Genomic DNA, 19,660 nt, shown 5'->3' with positions numbered 1-19,660 from the left:
TAGGCTCCGTTGCGAGCTTGTTGACTCCCGTGCACAGGTCGCGGACTACCGGGAGCTTCAGACACAGCTGACTCGAGCACGCGCCCGGGTCGCACACCTAGATCGGGAGATGGCCCGCTTGAGCGCGGAGTTGGATCGAGTGCACAAAAGGGCGCGCAACCTCGCCCACCCCTAGGATTAGCGGACGCACTCATTTTTGCCCTCGCTCGGACCGACGCCGCTTTCAGGTGGCCACTGAGCGCAAAGGGATGCCGGCTTTACGTTTATGTTCCTTTCTTTTCCGTCGTATGTTCTATTTTGTAAAAGTATGGAATTCGAAGCTAATCAATGAAATGACATTAACATTTCGGAAAACTCATGCATCTCATACATCTTGTCATTTTACCTATTCCGTACTCATCGTTTTAGATGTCGACGTTTGCCCTTACACATTCTTGGAATCTAGGTGATCACAACTGGCGTCGCACCGCTACCCGACTCGTCAACGTCTCAGGATGGCGGAAGGGGATCACGTCGATGTTTCGGAAGAAGTCAACCCTTCGGTCCCGACTCTCTCTCAACCACCGCAAACGCACGCTCCGCCGCCTCTCACTCCTGCAGGCGTACTCCCGGCGTATTCCGCCGCCCTTCCAACATATCTCCCGCCCCCGGTGTCTTCGGGGACACCTCTGCCACCGGCCTCACCAATTTCCGCCACCACCAATGACCAAGCCCGCATTGCGGCCCTCGAGGGCACGGTCAACCAAATGGCCACCAACATGGCTGAGCTGCTTGCCCTACTCAGAGGACCTAACCGAGCCTCTTCGAGCTCCACGCCTCCGCTGGGACCGGGGCCAACAGTCGACCCAACCCTGGAGGCTCCACCAGCTCAAGCTCCAGGAAACATTGAGATTCCCGTACCGCCAACGCTGCACACGTCCGCGGTCCACCCCTTCACCAACCCATTTCCGCCGCCGCCGGCCCCCACGGCCGTCCCTCTTCCACCGGCGGCTTTCCTATCCTCGGAGCACGTCCTGTCCGCGCCCCCGCCTGTCTCCATACCGGCCCCAACCATGGCCTACGCGATACCTCCGCCGATGGTTTTCTCGGCGCCCAGTGCACCTGTCCCGACTCATCTTCAAGCTGCAGAGCTCCCTTCCTATCCGTCTCTACATCCTCACGTCGGCCTCTCCTACCAGGCGCCGCCCCCCATAGACACCACCTTCCACGAACCGGGCACGCCGACTCATGTAGCCCAGTTCGCCTCGCCGACGCATTTCTTCCTGGAGGCTGACACCGAACAGGAACGAAGGCTCAAAAGGATGGAAGAAACGATAAGGGCCCTACAAGCGGGTGATGCTCGTCTCGACGCGCGCTACGGCGACTGCAGCCTATTCCCGGCTATGCGGCTGCCCCCGAAGTTCAAGATCCCGGAATTCAAGACTTATGAGGGCACGACGGATCCGCGCCACCATCTCCGCCTCTATCGGGGGAAGATGCTGCAATATTGGGAATACGAGGAGTTTGTCATCCACTCCTTCCAAGATAGCCTGTCGGGATCGGCCCTCGACTGGTTCATGTCACTGAAGGCTGAGGACATCCTGACGTGGGAGGATCTCTCCCGGAAGTTCACCGACCAATACCGATATTGCGCGGAAGCACCTCCCACCCTCCTGGAGTTAAGCACCAAAGAGATGGCGAGGGGCCAAAAGTTCGAAGAGTATGCCGCCAAATGGCGTGCCCAAGCCGCAAAGCACATTCCCCCGATCAGCGAGGCGCAACAGATCCAATTGTTCCACTCCACACTGAGAGGAGTGTACTATTCGCACCTATTGGCACACACTCCGTCATTTTCCGACCTCATTGAGGCCGGGAAGAAGTTGGATTTGGGCATCAAGCTCGGAAGGATGGAGGACCCCACCAGCAAAGGAGATGAGTCGTCGAAGAAGGTCCCCGCGACATCATCGTCTTCAAGCGGGAGAAGGGGAAAGGAAGCTACGGTGAATACCGTCAACATGGCCCAACAGGTCCCTCAGCAATATTCAATGAACTACACGGCGGCGCCTCCCACGGCCCCCTCCTACGCCCCGCAGGCACCTCAATATCGGCCTCAAGCCTCTACCCAACCAATCTACTATTCCGCACTACCGCCTCTACCCCCATCTACGGTGCCCTCGCCTGTCGTCCACCATTATGCCCCTACTCCGTCCCAAGCCCCTCAATACCAACCTCCAGTTCCTAGGACTTCTTAGCCGACACAACGAGTCCCGCCCCCGCAAAGTCAACAGGGCGGTGCAGCACAACCGCGACCCCGCCGACAATACCCGGCCCTGCCGGTTCCGCTTTCCCACATCTATCGGCAAATTCGCGATAAGATCGGGACAATAGCTCTCGGCCCAAGCTTCGATCCAACCATCCAAGATCAAAGCAAGCAGTGCGAATACCATCGGGGGGCACCAGGGCACACCCTGGACACTTGTTGGAGATTGAGGGAGAGGATCCAGGAGATGATCGATGCGAAGGAGCTCGTATTCAATGCTGTAAGGCCTCCGAACGTACAGGCCAATCCTCTCCCCGACCATGGACCGGCTCCGGGGCCCTCCATCAACATGATCACCATATGCACATCAGGTAAGGGCGAAGGCGAGCAAGGTTGTTCCTCCCCCTTCGTGATCGAGTACATACCCGCAGAAGCCGCAGTCGGGTTCACCGGGATTGACGCACCTCCTGCCCCGCTCGTCATAGATATCCCCGACCGAGAACCATACTCGGACGACAAAGTCCCCTGGACCTATGAAGGAGGTGTCGAGAGCCTCGAGCAACAATTCGGCGTCATGGGCATAACCCGCTCGGGACGGCTATACGAGAACCCGGCGACCACCGACAAAGGGAAGGCGCCCGCTACTGAAGAGGAGATGAGGCCTAGGACCCTGCCTACTCCGTCCAAGAAGGTGACAAAAGAGGAGGCCGAAGCCTTCATGAAAGTCATCAAAGCGAGCGAGTATAAGGTAGTAGAGCAGATGGCCAAATCTCCGGCTCACATCTCGTTGCTCGCCCTCCTACTCAATTCGGAACCCCACAGGGAGGCCCTCATGCTGGTCTTGACGGCTGCGCAAGTCCCCAAAAGGACGCCCCCGGACCGGATAGAGGAAACCATCAACTCTATCTTCTCCAATACCATCTCGTTTTCGGACGATGAGCTCCCCCCTGAAGGATGCGCTCATTTCCGGGCACTGCACATCGTTTGCAAGTGCAACAACCATATCGTCGGCCGAGTCATGATCGACAACGGTTCCGCACTCAACGTATGCCCGGTAACCACTTTGAAGCAGATGAATGTGGACCTCAACCGCATCCGTCCTAACAAAACAGCGGTCCGAGCCTTCGATGGTTCGAGGAGAGAGGTAAACGGTGAGATCGACCTCCTCATAGATATCGGCCCATGCTCCTTCAGCGTCACATTCCAAGTGTTGGATATCCCGAACGCCTTCAGCCTACTCCTTGGAAGGCCTTGGATCCACTCGGCCAGCGCCATTCCGTCCTCGCTACACCAGAAGGTGAAATTCATTGTCGAGGAGAAAATCATCACGGTCAAAGGGGAGGAGGATTACGCCATCTACAAGGAGACGGCGGTCCCTTACATCAGCGTCGGGGACGACGAAAACCTGCCATTCCACTCCTTCGAGACCGTCTCCGTTATTCGGGATTACGGAAAGATCGGGCCATCCCACGCCGACCGCATGATAGGGAAGGTCCTTCTGCGCCACAATTACATTCCCGGCATCGGCCTTGGGGCGCGTGGACAAGGAATCAACCGCCCCATTGAAGTTGAGGAATACAAGCATAGGAGGGGACTTGGCTTTCGCCCCTCCTGCCATGAAATCATTGAGGCCCGCCGGAGCAACCGTCTCCACCGCCTCGCCACCCACTATAGTAGGCTCAACAGGGGCATTCCAGTCCCCCCGCTATCACATTTCTTCCCCGGGCCTCCACTCATCATCGGGAGCACCTCTGACGGCCCTTCCTCGGACTTCGACGACACGACCGATGCTTTGCCAACCGTGTATGCCGTCACCGAGGAGATTCTTTCAGGGGTTCACATCCGCCCGGTGCAGGAAAACGAGAAGCTTAGCAACTGGACCTCAGTCCTGCGCTATTCGGCTGTGATCGCTGATGTGTAAGATTTATCTATGTATGAGATGTTTCCCACGTGTCGGCGTAGCTGTAGGCCACACGACGGAAGAGGGAACTCTGTTATGGCTTCGTGATCCGCACCATCAATGAATTCCCTATATGCATTTTTGAATCCTTGTCTATTCCACTCTCTCTTACTCTTTTGTTCATACCATTCTAAATTTTTCTAAGACGATTCTTTCAATTCTCCAGGCTCCACTCGAATCCAAATCTTCGACGCGTTGATTCGAACCCATCCGAAGAATGTCTCGGAGAGCCCGGACCCATATACTTCGGGGAAGGGCTCAACGAAGACAGTCTAGTGCCTGAGATAGAAGAGAGTTTGCACCGCCTCGAGGATCGCCAACTCACCTCTGTCGAGCCAACGGAAGAGATTAACGTAGGCACCAAGGACGAGCCCCGCAACTTAAAGATTGGCACGGGTCTCGACCCAACAGAACGAGCTCGAATGATCGACTTCCTAACAAGATACCGAGAAGTCTTTGCCTGGTCCTACGCCGACATGCCGGGTCTAGACCCGTCGATAGTAAAGCACTTCCTCCCACTAGACACTGAGAAGTTCCCGCCCAAACGGCAGCAATTGCGACAGCAACGGGCAAGCCTCCTTCTCCGCATCAAGGAAGAGGTTGTCAAGCAGATCAACGCGGGCTTTCTCGAGGTCTGCAACTATTCCGAATGGGTGGCAAACATTGTGCCGGTGGAGAAGAAAGACGGAAGGGTTCGAGTCTGCGTCGACTATCGGGACCTTAATAAGGCCAGCCCCAAAGACAACTTTCCCTTGCCCCACATCGACATACTAGTCGATAACACGGCGCGCCACGCCCAGTTTTCCTTCATGGACGGCTTCTCCGGATACAACCAAATTCGAATGGCCAAGGAAGACAAGATCAAAACGACGTTCACTACCATGTGGGGAACCTTTTGTTACCGCGTCATGCCTTTCGGCCTCAAGAATGCCGGGGCAACTTATCAGAGGGCTATGGTCACATTGTTCCACGACATGATGCACAAAGAAGTTGAGGCCTATGTCGACGACATGATTGCCAAGTCCAAAGAAGGAGAAGATCACCTCATCAATCTGAAACGTCTTTTCGACCGCTTAAAAGAGTACAAGCTTCGGCTTAATCTGGCAAAATGCATGTTCGCACTCGATCGGGAAAGCTACTAGGATTCGTGGTCAGCGAGCGCGGTATTGAGGTAGATCCCGATAAAGTCATGGCGATTAAGGAGCTTCCTCCGCCATCCTCGGTCCGCGAAGTACGAGGCTTCCTAGGGCGATTGAATTACATCGCACGATTCATTGCAAACCTGACAGACAAATGCCAACCACTCTTTCGCTTGCTCCGCAAGAACGCGGCGATCGAATGGGACGAAAAATGTCAGAAGGCCTTTGACACCATCAAGGCGTATTTGGTCCAACCGCCGGTATTGGTCCAGCCTACACCGGGCCGTCCCCTCGTACTTTACCTAACGGTGCGCCGCCAATCATTAGGATGCATGCTGGGACAGGAGGAGGAGTCCACACACACAGAGCGCGCGATCTACTACCTGAGCAAAAAGTTCACCGATGGAGAGTCCAATTACCCGGAAATCGAGAAGATGTGCTGCGCATTGGTATGGGTCATGCAAAGTCTCCGACAATACACGCTTTATCACACGGTCCGCTTGCTGTCAAAGGCAGACCCCTTGAAATATTTACTCGACAGTCCCTCCTCCACGCGGAACCTCGCCAAATGGCGTTGTCAGTTGACGGAATATGACATCGAGTACGTGTCCCGCACTTCGGTCAAGGGGCAAGCTATCGCGGATCATTTGGCAGAATTCCCAATTGAAGACCACACACCGATTAATCCCGACTTCCCGGATGAAGGGATTCTCCAAGTAGACGACGAGGGAGAGAAATCGGGGTGGAAGATGTACTTTGACGGCGCCGTCAATTCCATGGGATCAGGTATCGGCGCAGTACTGATATCCCCGGACGGACACTATTACTCGGTAGCGGCAAAGATCGACTTCCCGTGCACCAATGATGTGGCCAAGTACGAGGCATGTATTCTCGGCCTACAAGCGGCGATTGATTTCCAGGTAAAAGAGCTCGAAGTATTCGGCGATTCTACGCTCACTATCTTCCAAACATTGGGGCAATGGAAGACAAAGGACGCAAAGCTAGTGCCATATCACGAGTACCTCGAGAAGTTAACCGAGAACTTTGAGGACATCTTGTTCACCTATACTCCGCGCATGACAAATCAATTCGCGGACGCGCTTGCAACGCTCGCCTCCATGGTAAGCATCACGAAGGAAAACCTTATCGAGCCCCTTGAGATTGAGATAGCCGAAGGACCGGCACACTGCAACTCAATCGAAGCATCCGAGGCAAAGCCGTGGTATGAAGACATCAAAAACCTTCTACGAACCGGCCAATACCCCCCATTCGCCGACCGCCGCGATCGGAAGACTCTCAGACGCCTCGCGATACATTACTTTTTGAGCGGCGAGATACTCTACCGCCGCTCCTTCGACTCCACACTCCTCCGGTGCATCGACGAACACGAATCGCGACATCTCATGGAGGAAGTGCACGGGGGAAACTGTGGACCTCATATGAACGGTCTCATGCTTGCTAAGAAGATCATGCGCCTAGGCTATTATTGGTCCACCATGGAGACTGATTGTGTGAAGCATGTCAGGCATTGTCACCGATGTCAGGTTTACGCCGATCAGATTAAAGCTCCGCCCAACGAACTGCGCCCTATGATGGCACCATGGCCTTTTTCAATGTGGGGGATGGATGTGATTGGCCCGATCAACCCCAAAGCGTCTAACGGGCACATGTTCATTTTGGTGGCAATTGACTACTTCACCAAGTGGATTGAAGCCGTTACTCTTGCGTCAGTCGCCGCAAAAGCCGTGGCCCGTTTTCTCAAACGCGACGTCATCGCCCGATACGGGGTCCCTGCGACAATCATCACAGACAACGCCAAGAACCTGAACAACAAGGTCATCGATGAGCTCTGTGCACAATTCAAAATCCGACATCGCAACTCCACCCCGTACCGTCCCCAAATGAACGGTGCGGTGGAAGCGGCGAATAAGAACATAAAAAAGATCATTGAAAAAATGACGGTGAACTACAAGGATTGGCACGAGATGCTCCCCTATGCACTTTTGGCGTACCGTACATCCATACGGACCTTAACCGGGGCAACCCCGTACTCGCTAGTCTATGGCATGGAGGCCATCCTCCCAATCGAAGTAGAAATCCCTTCCATGAGGATTCTTGCTGAGGCCGAACTCGAAGAAGCAGAATGGGCAAAGCAGCGGTACGAACAGTTGAATTTCATTGATGAGAAGAGGCTGAAAGCGCTATGCCACGGACAGTGCTATCAACAAAGAATGGCTTGAGCCTTCAACGCAAGAGTCCGCCACCGCGATTTCAACTCTGGTGACCTCGTTTTGAGGAAAGTCCTACACGTCACGCCGGACTCTTGAGGGAAGTTCTCGTACAAATACGACGGCCCCTTCGTCGTCAAAGAGGTTTTCTCCGGTGGAGCAGTCGTCTTGAGCGACATGGACGGCACTGAAAACGCCCTTCCCGTCAACGCTGACGCCATTAAGAAGTATTATCCGTGAGCACTCGTATATTCTTTATTCTCCGGGCTCCGTGCCCCTTTCATTGTAAGACATTTCCATTTCCGTGGACGAGCTTCAATTCCCACAATCTGCCCAATACTAAGCTTTCTCGAGAGAAAAAAATAAATAAATTTTCCCGCTAGGTCGAAAACCTCTTCGAGGCGGCCTAGAAAAAAGCTAGGGAATGAGTGGCACGACTTAAAATCCCGCAAAGGGGGGGTCGCGGCAAAAGGAGAGCACAAGTCACTTCCTCGCTAGGTCGAACACCTCTTTGAGGCGGCCTAGGCAAAAGTTAGAGGACCCGAGGGGTGCGGTCCCACCCAAACATGGAGGATCGTAGAAAAAGGTGAGCTTTCATGTGAGAAAAATCAAATAAAAAACCCCGCTAGGCTGTTGCGCATTCCGCGGCCTAGGCAAAAGTTAGGGGACAATGTCGGCTCGACCACGAAAGAAAAGCGACACTTTCCCTGTGAAGCTACACCGAGTAGTGGTTCGGCACTCTCCGACGCAAGCAAACTCTCTTCGGCTCTCCAGGCTCAAGACTCGCTTCGAAATGGGGGTCGAATCAACGTATCCTTGACTTGGAGGATCCCATAAGATCCCTCCTTTTACCTTTACACACATATTCTACGAGCTATCCGTTTCAGAAAAAGCCATTCTCCGATAGGGGCACGTCCACCCTGCAATGGTCATCGATATCAAATTCCCGACACATCTTTACATAGATTCCTCTTACATATACCTCGTTTCGTCGATTAAGTGCAACTGACATCCTTTGTAGGTTTCCCTGTCTCCATGCACAGGTGTGATTGGGAATTCCAAGGGGCATCTCCTTCTTGACGAATGCACGATTGGCTTGCGCGACAGATCGGGGTTTCGAACCAAATGGAGGGCATGACAAAGAATCCTCTTGGCTCTAGCTCGAGGGAACGACAAATAACAAGCTCGACCTAACGCGGATCCCCGCCTCTGCTCCCCCTTGCACATCGTCCACTTTACCGTTTTCCACGGGCTTCGGCTTAGTAACTTTACTGCTTTCCACGGGCTTCGGCCTAGTAACTTTATTGCTTTCCGGACTTTGCGTCCATGGACTTCGCGTCCACTTTACCGTTTTCCACGGGCTTCGGCCTAGTAACTTTACTGTTTTCCACGGGCTTCGGCCTAGTAACTTTACTGCTTTCCACGGGCTTCGGCCTAATAACTTTACTGCTTTCCACGGGCTTCGGCCTAGTAACTTTATTGCTTTCCGGACTTCGCGTCCATGGACTTCGCGTCCACTTTACCGTTTTCCACGGGCTTCGGCCTAGTAACTTTACCGTTTTCCACGGGCTTCGGCCTAGTAACTTTACTGCTTTCCACGGGCTTCGGCCTAGTAACTTTATTGCTTTCCGGACTTCGCGTCCACTTTACCGTTTTCCACGGGCTTCGGCCTAGTAACTTTACTGCTTTCCACGGGCTTCGGCCTAGTAACTTTATTGCTTTCCCGACTTCGCGTCCCTGGACTTCGCGTCCACTTTACCGTTTTCCACGGGCTTCGGCCTAGTAACTTTACCATTTTCCACGGGCTTCGGCCTAGTAACTTTATTACTTTCCACGGGCTTCGGCCTAGTAACTTTATTGCTTTCCGGACTTCGCGTCCACTTTACCGTTTTCCACGGGCTTTGGCGTAGTAACTTTACTGCTTTTCACGGGCCTTGGCCCTGCACATGCTGTCGTGCGGGCTTAGACCCCTCACCTGCATTTCATAATGTTCGCTTCTTAATCAGGTGGTTACCCTATGACAGGTTCGGGCACCTTTGCACATCCCCCCTGAGTATCCAACACGAGGGAACAAACTATTACAGAGAATGACGACAGAAGCGGTCGCCAGGACCAAAAATGGTGCCTCTCATGATCTTTGGCTACATCCTCTAACCGAGCATGCAACCAAAGAGGGGCTAGCTATCAACACTCCATTTTAGCCCACCGGATTCCCACACGAGGATTACCGACCGAAGCCCGGGGCACTATTCATCACCCGGCAATCAGAGGCAAATAGGCGGGCACGGGGTCATGAGCAATAGGAGAAAGAGCTAGGCCACTGAGAAAAGCGGAGGAAAGCCATCAGAAGAACGAACGAACAAGGAATCCCCAAAACGACGGGGCTGGCACAGTGGCACTATTCATCATCGAGTCACCGAAGCACCGAAAGGTGCCCAATATGGGACTCCAAAAATCCCTTTAAGTGCCAAAGTGACCAACGACACGTTCGGACGCATTTCCGGGGCAAGCCACATGAGCCAGGACACCCCGATCTCTCACGGACGCCATTTCTAACAGAACTCCCGGGGCCCGCTCCACTGACAAGCAGACGACCCCCCAAAACGGGCCTACAGGCACCCAGGGACCACCAGGGTCGGGGAACAAGCTTCAGATGACCTTCCGGAACTCGATTCGGTTTCCCGAGGGACGTTCCAGTGGTCACGAACGTCTCTCGGCCAGCCTTCGGGGCACTTCCACGGAAAACAGAGATCACAACGATCTCTGAGCACCTCACTACGATCCCCGAGCACCTTGAGACATCCAGGGAACACTGAGAAAACCCCGGTCAAAGTCCCTAGGTCTTACCGGGCCAACGGTCTTCGGCCGGGGAAGACGAGCCAACGCTCCCCACGGGGCGTAAGGGTCACCGAAACGGATGTCAAGACGCATAAAGAGCAATCAGGGACCGGGGGACACTAAACTCTGCTCCGAACGTCCAAACAGAGCAAAACCGACTCTCGAGGCGCCGAGTCGCCCGAACGTTCGTTCATACGACGCATGGCGATATTAGGCTCATTCAAATCCTCGTCATTCAAGCATCCCAAATCTACCAATTAATTGGACATCAGAGATCGGATGCGAGCTCGATCAAGTTTTAAGCGTTTTCCGGCTTTTCTCTTAATCAAATGGGACCCACAGCTCAGCCAAGCCAAGCCGTCAAGCCGCGGCTCAACCCCAAGCCACGGCTCAACCCCAAGCCACGGCTCAGCCGCAATTAGCCTCTGCTCAACCCTTGGCCGGCGGCTCCAAGCCCTCCCCTCCACAAAATTCAAATTTTGCTCTTACACCCATCACTTCCTCTTACACACACACCATCCATCCATCACACCCATCACTCCTCTTCCTTTCCCCACACTCTACATGACACTTTCCCCTCCCTAATTCCCCTTTGAATTTCGGCAGCCCCCTAAGGACACCTTAATCACCGTTTGCCTCACTTAATCGCGCCATTAGTCACACCTATAAAGCCCCATCTATCATTAAGCTTAATCACTTCTTCGCTCTCACTCTCTCTCAAGCCAATCTCTCTCAAGGATCCTCTCTAACTCCAGCCCACTCCCACAGCTCGTGCGACCTCTTGCCAAGGCCGAAATCGGCCGAAACCGCCGGGAAACCACCTAGTATTCCGGTAACCACCCGACCCAACTTAAGCCAAAATCCTCAAACTCCCTAGCCTACATATTTTCCATCCCCTAAGTCTATTTCCGGGCTTAGATTTTCGATTTGAAGCTTCCTACATCACGTTCCAGCCATGAGGAGAGTCGGGTCCCGGGACCCCCTAGTCGTGTGCACCGGACCTCATCCACGTGCCATTTCCTCCCACGACTTCGGCGAGTCGTGCCATCATGTTCCAAGGGTTTCTCACAACCCTCACCCTCCCCCGTGAAGAGGTTGTCACGGTCCGAGGGCCGATCAACCGTGCATAACCGTCGTTCATCCGTTTCTCTCTTACCGGGTTTCTCACACTTTTACCAAACTTTCTCTCACATTTTCGGGTTTGTTCAGGCCTTGGCACGTTCGGGTATGCCCATGGTCGCCTAGATCTTCCCCTTAGGAGTCCAACGAGCCCGACCTTGCACCGTGCCGTGGCCGGAGCAAGCGTGCCGACCCGTTCTCCCGAAACTGCCGCGGCTGTACCCCTCTCGGGTCACTCCACCCGTAGCTCCAAACCGAGTCTTGCGACTCTCAAGGCCGCTTCCTCGACTCTTTTCCTCGTGCATCGAGGCAAGGTAACGTCCCTTTACAACTTAGAGAAGCTAGAATCCTCAATCCTTGCTTGCATGAAGTGTTTACGCGGCTTAAAGGCCCGGGGTGCATGAAAGCTTACGTTTTTCTTTCGGATCTATGTCTCCCATGCATTCCCATGCAACGTGCGTCCATTATATCTATTTGTATGATCAGGCCGTGTCCATATGGTGCGTGAGCTTGCGTGCCACGGTGGGAAGTGGCTCGGATCCGGACGGGAGAGGTCCCCTTGGCCACGGTTGAGCCACGGGACTCATGGCCTAGTCTCTAAGGAGAGACCCGTGAGCTCCCTTGGCTTGCCCGGGGCTAGGGTGGTCTCTCTTCTCCCGGAGAGAGTTGATTCCCACGTCTTTTTTACCGATTAATCACATATAGCATGATGGCATGATGGGAAAAGACCCGGATCGGGGCCGGAGAAACCCTCCCGACCCGTGTGAGCCATGGAAGCTCACGGCCTCCCTTGGATGAATAGGGCCGAGAGCTTCCTTGGACCACACGAGTCCGGGAAGTTTTCTTCCACCTCGAGACGGGACGATTCCATTGTTTTTATCCATTTCGTTATTAGTTGAATCGATGTCGTATCGTTGTTTCCTTTTAAACACGTCGTTCGTGTGTGTTTTGTGCGATTTCATGCGATTATGACCATGGCTAAAACGTGATTAAACGGAGGGAATGATACGGGATCTAGGAAGGGGAGCTTTAGAAGGGTTCGGCCATGCCAAGGAACCCACGACCATCCCCTTTGCAATAGGGGCCGTGAGGCTCCTTGGTATGTCTGAAGCCTTTGGGCTCTCCTTTCCTCGAGGCCGCATGATTCCCGCGCATTGCTTCAAATCCCATCGTGAAATTAGCTAAGATTGTTTGTTGATTTCGTGAATACGACGTTTTTGAATGTCTCGTGTGTTTATTTGTGTGAATCGGTGTTGCGTTGACGTCAATCTAATAAAAGACATGTTATCCTCGTGCGCATGTTGTTTGTTGCATGCAAGGGGTGATTAGGAACGCCGTGAAAGACCCACTGAAACTCAAATCGGGTCAAGGAGTATCCGGCCATTCACCCTTAAAAGGGTGGCCGAGTTATCTGTGACCTCCTCGGAGTCTCGGTTGGTCTCTCTTTCATTCCGAAATCGATCCTTGGAATTGTTCGTAATTATATTTCCTTTTAATCGTTGTCTACGCGTTCATTAGTTATTAGACATGTTATATCTAGATGTCGACCGTCAAGATCGTAATCATAACATGGTGTAATAAGTATCGAAGAATCTCACAAACGGGCAAAGGGAACGTACCACTCGGCTAATTAAATCACTTGGGTTAAACAATTGGGCAAATTGACGGATTAATTCACGAACGCATTGATGATTTACGGAACGGCGAGAATGCCCTTTTTCATTAAAAGCTCACAATTTCAAAATTCCGAGACACGTAACACGAATAGAATTGATGTCTAACGAGTACTCACATGCTATGACTCGAGTCCGGGCCCGATTTGAGGCGGCTCGAGTCAAGGCGCGCGAGTCCTTCTTAGACTCCCTCGTGTGACGCGATCTCCAATTTATATCTGAACATTGCAATCTTATCGTCCAAGGGCACAATCGTCATTCCGCGATTCACCGATACCCTATGAGTTAGGAAGTTGGAAACACCTCGATCTATGAACGAAAAGGGCGACCCGTTCGAGTGCGAGTCTCATTTGCACGGCCCATTCCGTTCACTTTCGATGTTTCTATCTTCCTATCGTAGATTCGGTGGTGGACTTTTTTATTTCAGTTACAAAAGACGAAGAACCGGGTTAATCATGTACTCGACCTAAACAAACATTAGATAATGGATAGGCGGAATATTAGATTCCAATCTAGAGTCAAAACATAAGTTTGGTTAATTCGGTGAAACTGCAGTGACGCTTAACCGAATAAGAGCTCTAAAACAAATCCACCCATGTAATCGGCTCAGAACCATATTCTAGTCCACCATCTATGTTTGCTTAGGCTAGACACATTGTTTGCTAATCAACCCCGGCTAACAACTGATTAAATCACGTACATTCGGCCTAATACACAACTTGTCTGTATTTACCGATACTTATCAGTTGTTGTCTGTATTTCATCAGTTTTATCAGTTTTCTTCTGTTTTATTCTTGCTTTTGCTGATTTGTCGCGATTCGGGCCCGAGCCCATAGGCTACGTATTAGACGGGGTCCAATGCCCCAAACCACCGAACACGAGGTCCAACGCCTCCTAATTCACCGAGCTCGTGCAACCCGAGTGCGGAATGGGATCTAGCCTCGATTCACCGTTACACTCCGAACACGGCCTATGTGGAAGGCAATTTGGATTGGGCGTGTGAAACGGATCTAGATATCACCCGGGAGCTCAATCGGCCCAACGGTTACAGTGGGAATCAACCGATTTTCCCGCAAACCGTCGGATCGATCGAACCCGACCCCCGGCTCCTGGAGCCCGCGTTGCCTTAATTCACTTATCGGTTATTCAAAATACACGGTGAGCCGGAGCGGAATAGTGGCCCAATGCAAACCGATCGGGATCCATTTACTTATTCGGTTATACTTTGTAATTGTTCGAGAGAACATTGTGAGGATTCTATTTGTATGTTCATTCATCTCCTTGTAAGGATCCCCGATCGGTGAGCGAGAGGTCCGAGTGCTGGATCGGTTAAGTTGGTCTATCGCCACCAAAGGGTGAGTAAGCTTGGATACTCGTGGTTTCGGTTCACGCAGGGAATCGACCATCACGGTTTGATGAACTGTAACGCTAAGATAGTGAACCGACTCCTCGATGCACAAGCCTACTCATCTTTCGGACTCTTGGCCCAACTTGATCAATTCATCGAATTTACGATGTCAAAACGGGCGAGTCGAGCGCAACTCTAAATCACGCGGTAAATAAACAAAATGGCAAGCCTAGCTAGCTAGAGTACCGAAAGGGCGTGCGGGATATAGGCCCGCACGTAATAGAACCCCCGAATTCGGAATTTTTGGTTCCGTATGACCATTGCCTTAGCATTTAGGTGTACCCCGCACCCCTAGACCCAGGTAACTTGCCGGCCCTCGACCTTCGGGCCGTAAAATGGCGAGTGGTGACTCCTTCTCAAGTGCGTCCGTCGCGCGTCCTCGGGAAGGTGGACACTCCCAAGCCGCTTTTGCTTAGGCGCGCGCATGCGAGCCTCGACGAGATTAAATTCGGGTGCGCACAACCCGGCATACGTTGAGCGCGGAGCCGTTGTCAATCATGACTCGACCAATGATATGGTTGTTGCACTTGCAGACAATGTGCAATGCCCGGGAATGTGCGCATCCTTCAGAGGGGAGCTCGTCGTCCGAAAACGAGATGGTATTGGAGAAGATGGAGTTGATAGTTTCCTCTATCCGGTCTGGAGACGTCCCCTTGGGAACTTGTGCAACCGTTAGGACCCGCAGGAGGGCTTCCCTATGTGGTTCCGAGCTGAGGAGGAGGGAGAGCAACGATATATGTGCCGGAGATTTGGCCATCTGTTCTACTACCTTATACTCACTCGCCTTGATGATTTTCATGAAGGCTTCAGCTTCTTCTTCGGTCACCTTCTTGGGTGGAGTAGGCGGGACTCCAAGTATCACCTCGGTTTCCGCAGCGGGTGCCTTCCCTTTATCTGTGGCTGCCGGATTCTCATATACCCGTCCCGAGCGTGTTATGCCCATGACGCCAAATTGTTGCTCGAGGCTTCCAACACCTCCCTCATAGGTCCAAGGGACCTTGTCGTCTGAGTATGGTTCTCGGGCGGGAATATCTATGACGAACGGGGCAGGAGGTGCGTCAATCCCGGTGAACCCAACTGCAGCTTCCGCGGGGATGTACTCAATCACGAAGGGGGAGGGACCGCCTTGGTCGCTTTCGTCCTGTCCTAATGTGCATACGCTGATCATGTTGATGGAGGGCCCTTAGGCCGGTCCATGATTGGGGAGAGGATTGGCTTGTACATTCGGAGGTCTTACAGCATTGAACGAGAGCTCCTTTGCATCAATCATCTCCTGGATCCTCTCCCTTAATCTCCAACAAGTCTCTAGGGTGTGCCCTGGTGCCCCCCGATGGTACTCGCACTGTTTGCTTCGATCTTGGATGGTTGGGTTGAAGTTCGGTCCAGGCGCTATTGTCCCGATCTAGTCGCTCGCCCGGAGTTGCCGATAAATGTGAGCAAGTGGAACTGGCAAGGACGGGTATTGTCTGCGTGGTCGGGGTTGCGCTGCATCGCCCTGTTGGCCTTGCGGGGTTGGGACTCGTTGCATTGGCTGAGAGACTCTCGGAGCTGGGGGTTGGTATTGAGGGGTTTGGAGTGGAGTAGGGACGTAGTGGTGGACAACGGGCGATGGTATCGTAGACGGGGGTGAAGGCGGCAGTGCAGAGTAGTAGATCGGTTGGGTAGGGGGTTGAGGCCGATATTGAGGCGCATGCGGAGCATAGGGGGGGACCACGGGGGGTGCAGACGTGAAATTCATCGAGTACTGCTGGGGCGTTGGATGCGCTGGATTAACGGCGTTAACTGAAACCTCTTTCCCTCTCCTTCCACTAGAAGGCGTCGTCGTCGCAGGGGCCTTCTTCGAGGAATCTTCTTTTTTACTGGTGGGGGCCCTCCATCCTGCTGGCTTGATTCCCAAGTTGAGCTTTTTCCCGGCCTCGATGAGGTCGGAGAATGAAGAAGTGTGGACCAATAAATGTGAATAATATACTCCTCTCAGTGTGGAGTGGAACAGCTAGATCTGTTGTACTTCGCTGATTGGAGGGATGTGCTTCGCCGCTTAGGCGCGCCATTTGGTGGCGTATTCCTCGAATCTTTGGCCTTGCGCCATCTCTTTCATGCTCAATTCTAAGAGGGTCGGAGGCGTTTCCGCACAGTATTGGTACTGGTCGATGAACTTCCGGGAAAGGTCCGCCCAAGTTAGAATATCCTCTGCCTTCAGTGACATGAACCAATCGAGAACGAATCCCGATAGGCTGTCCTGAAATGAATGGATAACGAATTCCTCGTGGTCCCAATACTGTAGCATCTTCCCATGGTAATGGCGGAGATGGTGCCGCAGATCTGTTGTGCCTTCGTAGGTCCTGAACTCCGGGATCTTGACCTTCGAGGGTAACCGCATGCCCGGGAATAGAATACAGTCGCCGTAGCTCACGTCGGGTCGAGCCTCACATGCTTGTAAGACCCGTATTGTTTCTTCCATCCTCTTGAGTCTTCGCTCATGCTCGGTGTCAGCCTCGGTGAAAAAGTGTGTTGGTGAGGCGAACTGGGCCGCGTGAGTCGGCGTGCCTGGTTCGAGGAAAGTAGTGTTTATGGGCGGCGGTGCTTGGTAGGGGAAGTTGGTGTGAGGTTGTAGAGGCGGGTAGGAGGGAAGTTCTGCGGCTTGAGGGTGAGTCAGAGCAGGTGCGCTTGGCGCTGAAAAGACCATCGACGGAGGGACGGTATAGATTGCAGCTGGGGCCGGCATGGAAATAGGTGGCGGCGCGGACAGGACCTGATCCGAAGTGAGGAACGCCGCCGGCGGAAGAGGGACGGCTGCGGGGGCCGGTGGTGGTGGAAAGGGGATGATAGATGGGTGGGCCGCGGTCGTGTGTGTCGTTGGCGGTGCGGGGGCATCAGTGTTTTCCGGAACTTGGGTTGGCGGAATCCAAGATGTTGGGTCGGCCGTTGGTCCTTATCCCGAAGGTGGTGTAGAGCTTGAGGATGCACGGTTCGGTCCTCTGAGTAGGGCGAACAGTTCCGCCATGTTGGTGGTCATGCTTGCAGCTAATTGGTTAACTGTGCCCTCGAGTGCTGCGATGCGATCGTGGTCGTCGGAGGCGGACGACGTTAATGAGACTCGCGGAAGAGGCGCCCCTGAAGACGTTGGGGGCTGGAGATGCGTCGAAGGGGCGCTCGAATACACCGGAAGTATGCCTGCGGGAGTCGGAGGTGGTGGAGCATGCGTCGGGGGTGGCTGAGAATGTGCCGGGGCCGGTGGATTGACTTCCTCGGAGATATCGACGCGGTCTTCTTCCATCATCCTGACACATTGCCGAGTTGGGTATCGGTGCGATGCCAGTTGCAATTACTTAAATTCCAAGAGTGTGTAAGCGTGACGTCGACACTTCGAAAGGATAGGTGCGGAATAAATGAAAGGACAAAATGTATGAGATGCATGAGTTTCAAAACGCTAATGTCATTATATTGGTTTGATTCAAGTCCCATAGTTTTATAAGGTACAGCACACGGAAGAGGAAAAAAAAAGAACATAAACGTAAGCCGACATCCCTTTGCGCTCAGTGGCCGGCTGAGAGAGGCGCAGGTCCGAGCGAGGGCAAAATGAGTGCGTCCACTAATCCTAGGGATGGGGGATCCCGCGCGCCCTTGCTCGCACTCGGTCTAACGTAGCGCTCAGGCGGGCCATCTCCCGGTCTAAGGTCGAGATTCGAGCGCGTGCCCAAGCAAACTCCGTCTGAAGCTCCCTGTAGTCCGCGACTTCCGCACGAGAGTCAACAAGCTCGCAACGGAGTCTATCTCGTTCCTCCCTGATGGACTGTAGCTCTGCGCGCATGGCCGCTTGGGTGGAGCTTTCGGCTTCGGGGGCGAATGTAGGTGTGACTCGGGGAATCGGGGTGGTCTGAGACCGTTGCGGCGACGTCAATCCCTGTGAATAAAACTGAGCCACATATGCTGATGTGGCGGAAAGTGCTCGCTCTTCGTCGGTAGGATGCTCGGGAAAGTAAAGACGCTGTATGGTGCTAGCGTCCCGTTGACGGTGAATCTCTCGGATCTGCAGGAATCTTGCGAGGGCCGTGGATGTGGAGTCGGCCCATTGGATGCGATAGGGTAGGCGGTCTGCCTCGGCGGGAATGTCCTGTAGGCCGCCGAGTTGTCTGATTACCCGTCCCGGGAATATGAGCGTGCTTCCCAAATGACTGAGAAGAAGGACTCCCACTATTCCGAGACACCCTGTGATCATGGGGCTGCCGGGATTCCAACGGGCGACCCATAAGAATCGCACAGGTGTCAACTCGCGCCAAAAGTGCCTCCATTCTGAGAAGTTGCGCTCGGGAGGTGGAAAGACTGGCACTAGGCGCTCAATCAGCGAACGCTCGTTCGCAATGTAGGAGAAAGGATGTGATGAGCAGAAGGGGCGGATATGTGCGAGAAGCCAAACTTGTAGAAGGTGCGGGGACCGTCTTATCCTCCAGCGCCGAACCTCTCTAATATAGTCTAGAGACCGAACGGTCTCGGCTAGTAAAGCCTCCACAGAACTATGGCCTCCCACCGCTTGGAGGACGACTTGGGCTATAGCCCCGTCAATGAGGTTTGGCAAGTATGGGAACAGGAGGGTACCGAAGATTAAAAGCAGGGAACCCGTGACACGCGCCGCGCTGGTAGGACGCCGTCGAAGGTGTCAATGCACAGAGAAGCGTCCAGTCTGAAAGCCATGCGATCTTGACGCCGTGATCCCATCCTTGATGAAGCTCTTGGTGGACTTCTTGGGTGGGTATGCCGAGGAGGTTGGAGAGTTGACTCCGAATTACCGCGAACAGGTTGGGCACAAAGATGCCTTGGGTCGTGGGCGTGGGCCTTTGGATGAGCGCCATATACTCCTCGATTGTGGGTGCCAATTCTGTTCCTTGAAAGTTGAACACTGCATGTTGGGGGTCCTAGAATTCGGCGGCGGTCCTTAGGAAGATCCAATCCACTAGAGTTTCAGTGAGCATAACCACGTCTCCAATGATGCCTTGAATGAAAGCACGATCCACCAGGCGGAATTTCCTCCAAATGCGCATGATTTCTTGCCTAGGCG

The 19,660-nt window shown here is 53.4% G+C and overlaps 1 protein-coding gene across 1 annotated transcript; it reads left to right on the top strand.

The window, feature by feature from the left end:
• The first annotated feature begins 746 nt into the window (after positions 1-746).
• Positions 747-2,231, top strand: LOC116193757 (uncharacterized protein C6orf132 homolog). Its single transcript, XM_031522505.1, has 2 exons — positions 747-1,505; positions 1,848-2,231. The coding sequence occupies exons 1-2, from the start codon at positions 747-749 to the stop codon at positions 2,229-2,231; spliced, it is 1,143 nt and encodes a 380-aa protein (XP_031378365.1).
• The last annotated feature ends 17,429 nt before the right edge of the window (positions 2,232-19,660 follow it).

Source organism: Punica granatum, chromosome 2 (genome assembly GCF_007655135.1).
Source record: "Punica granatum isolate Tunisia-2019 chromosome 2, ASM765513v2, whole genome shotgun sequence".
In the NCBI taxonomy this organism is placed as follows: Eukaryota; Viridiplantae; Streptophyta; class Magnoliopsida; order Myrtales; family Lythraceae; genus Punica; species Punica granatum.
The sequence above is the reverse complement of the archived record's forward strand: the minus strand, read 5'-3'. Positions and strand labels throughout refer to the sequence as shown.

Excerpts from the sequence above, each read along its gene's own strand:
- LOC116193757 (XM_031522505.1), top strand. The coding sequence starts at position 747 with ATGGCCACCAACATGGCTGAGCTGCTTGCCCTACTCAGAGGACCTAAC. Across the intron at positions 1,506-1,847 it reads ATTGGGAATACGAGGAGTTT|GCCGGGAAGAAGTTGGATTT; the intron begins GTCATCCACTCC and ends GACCTCATTGAG.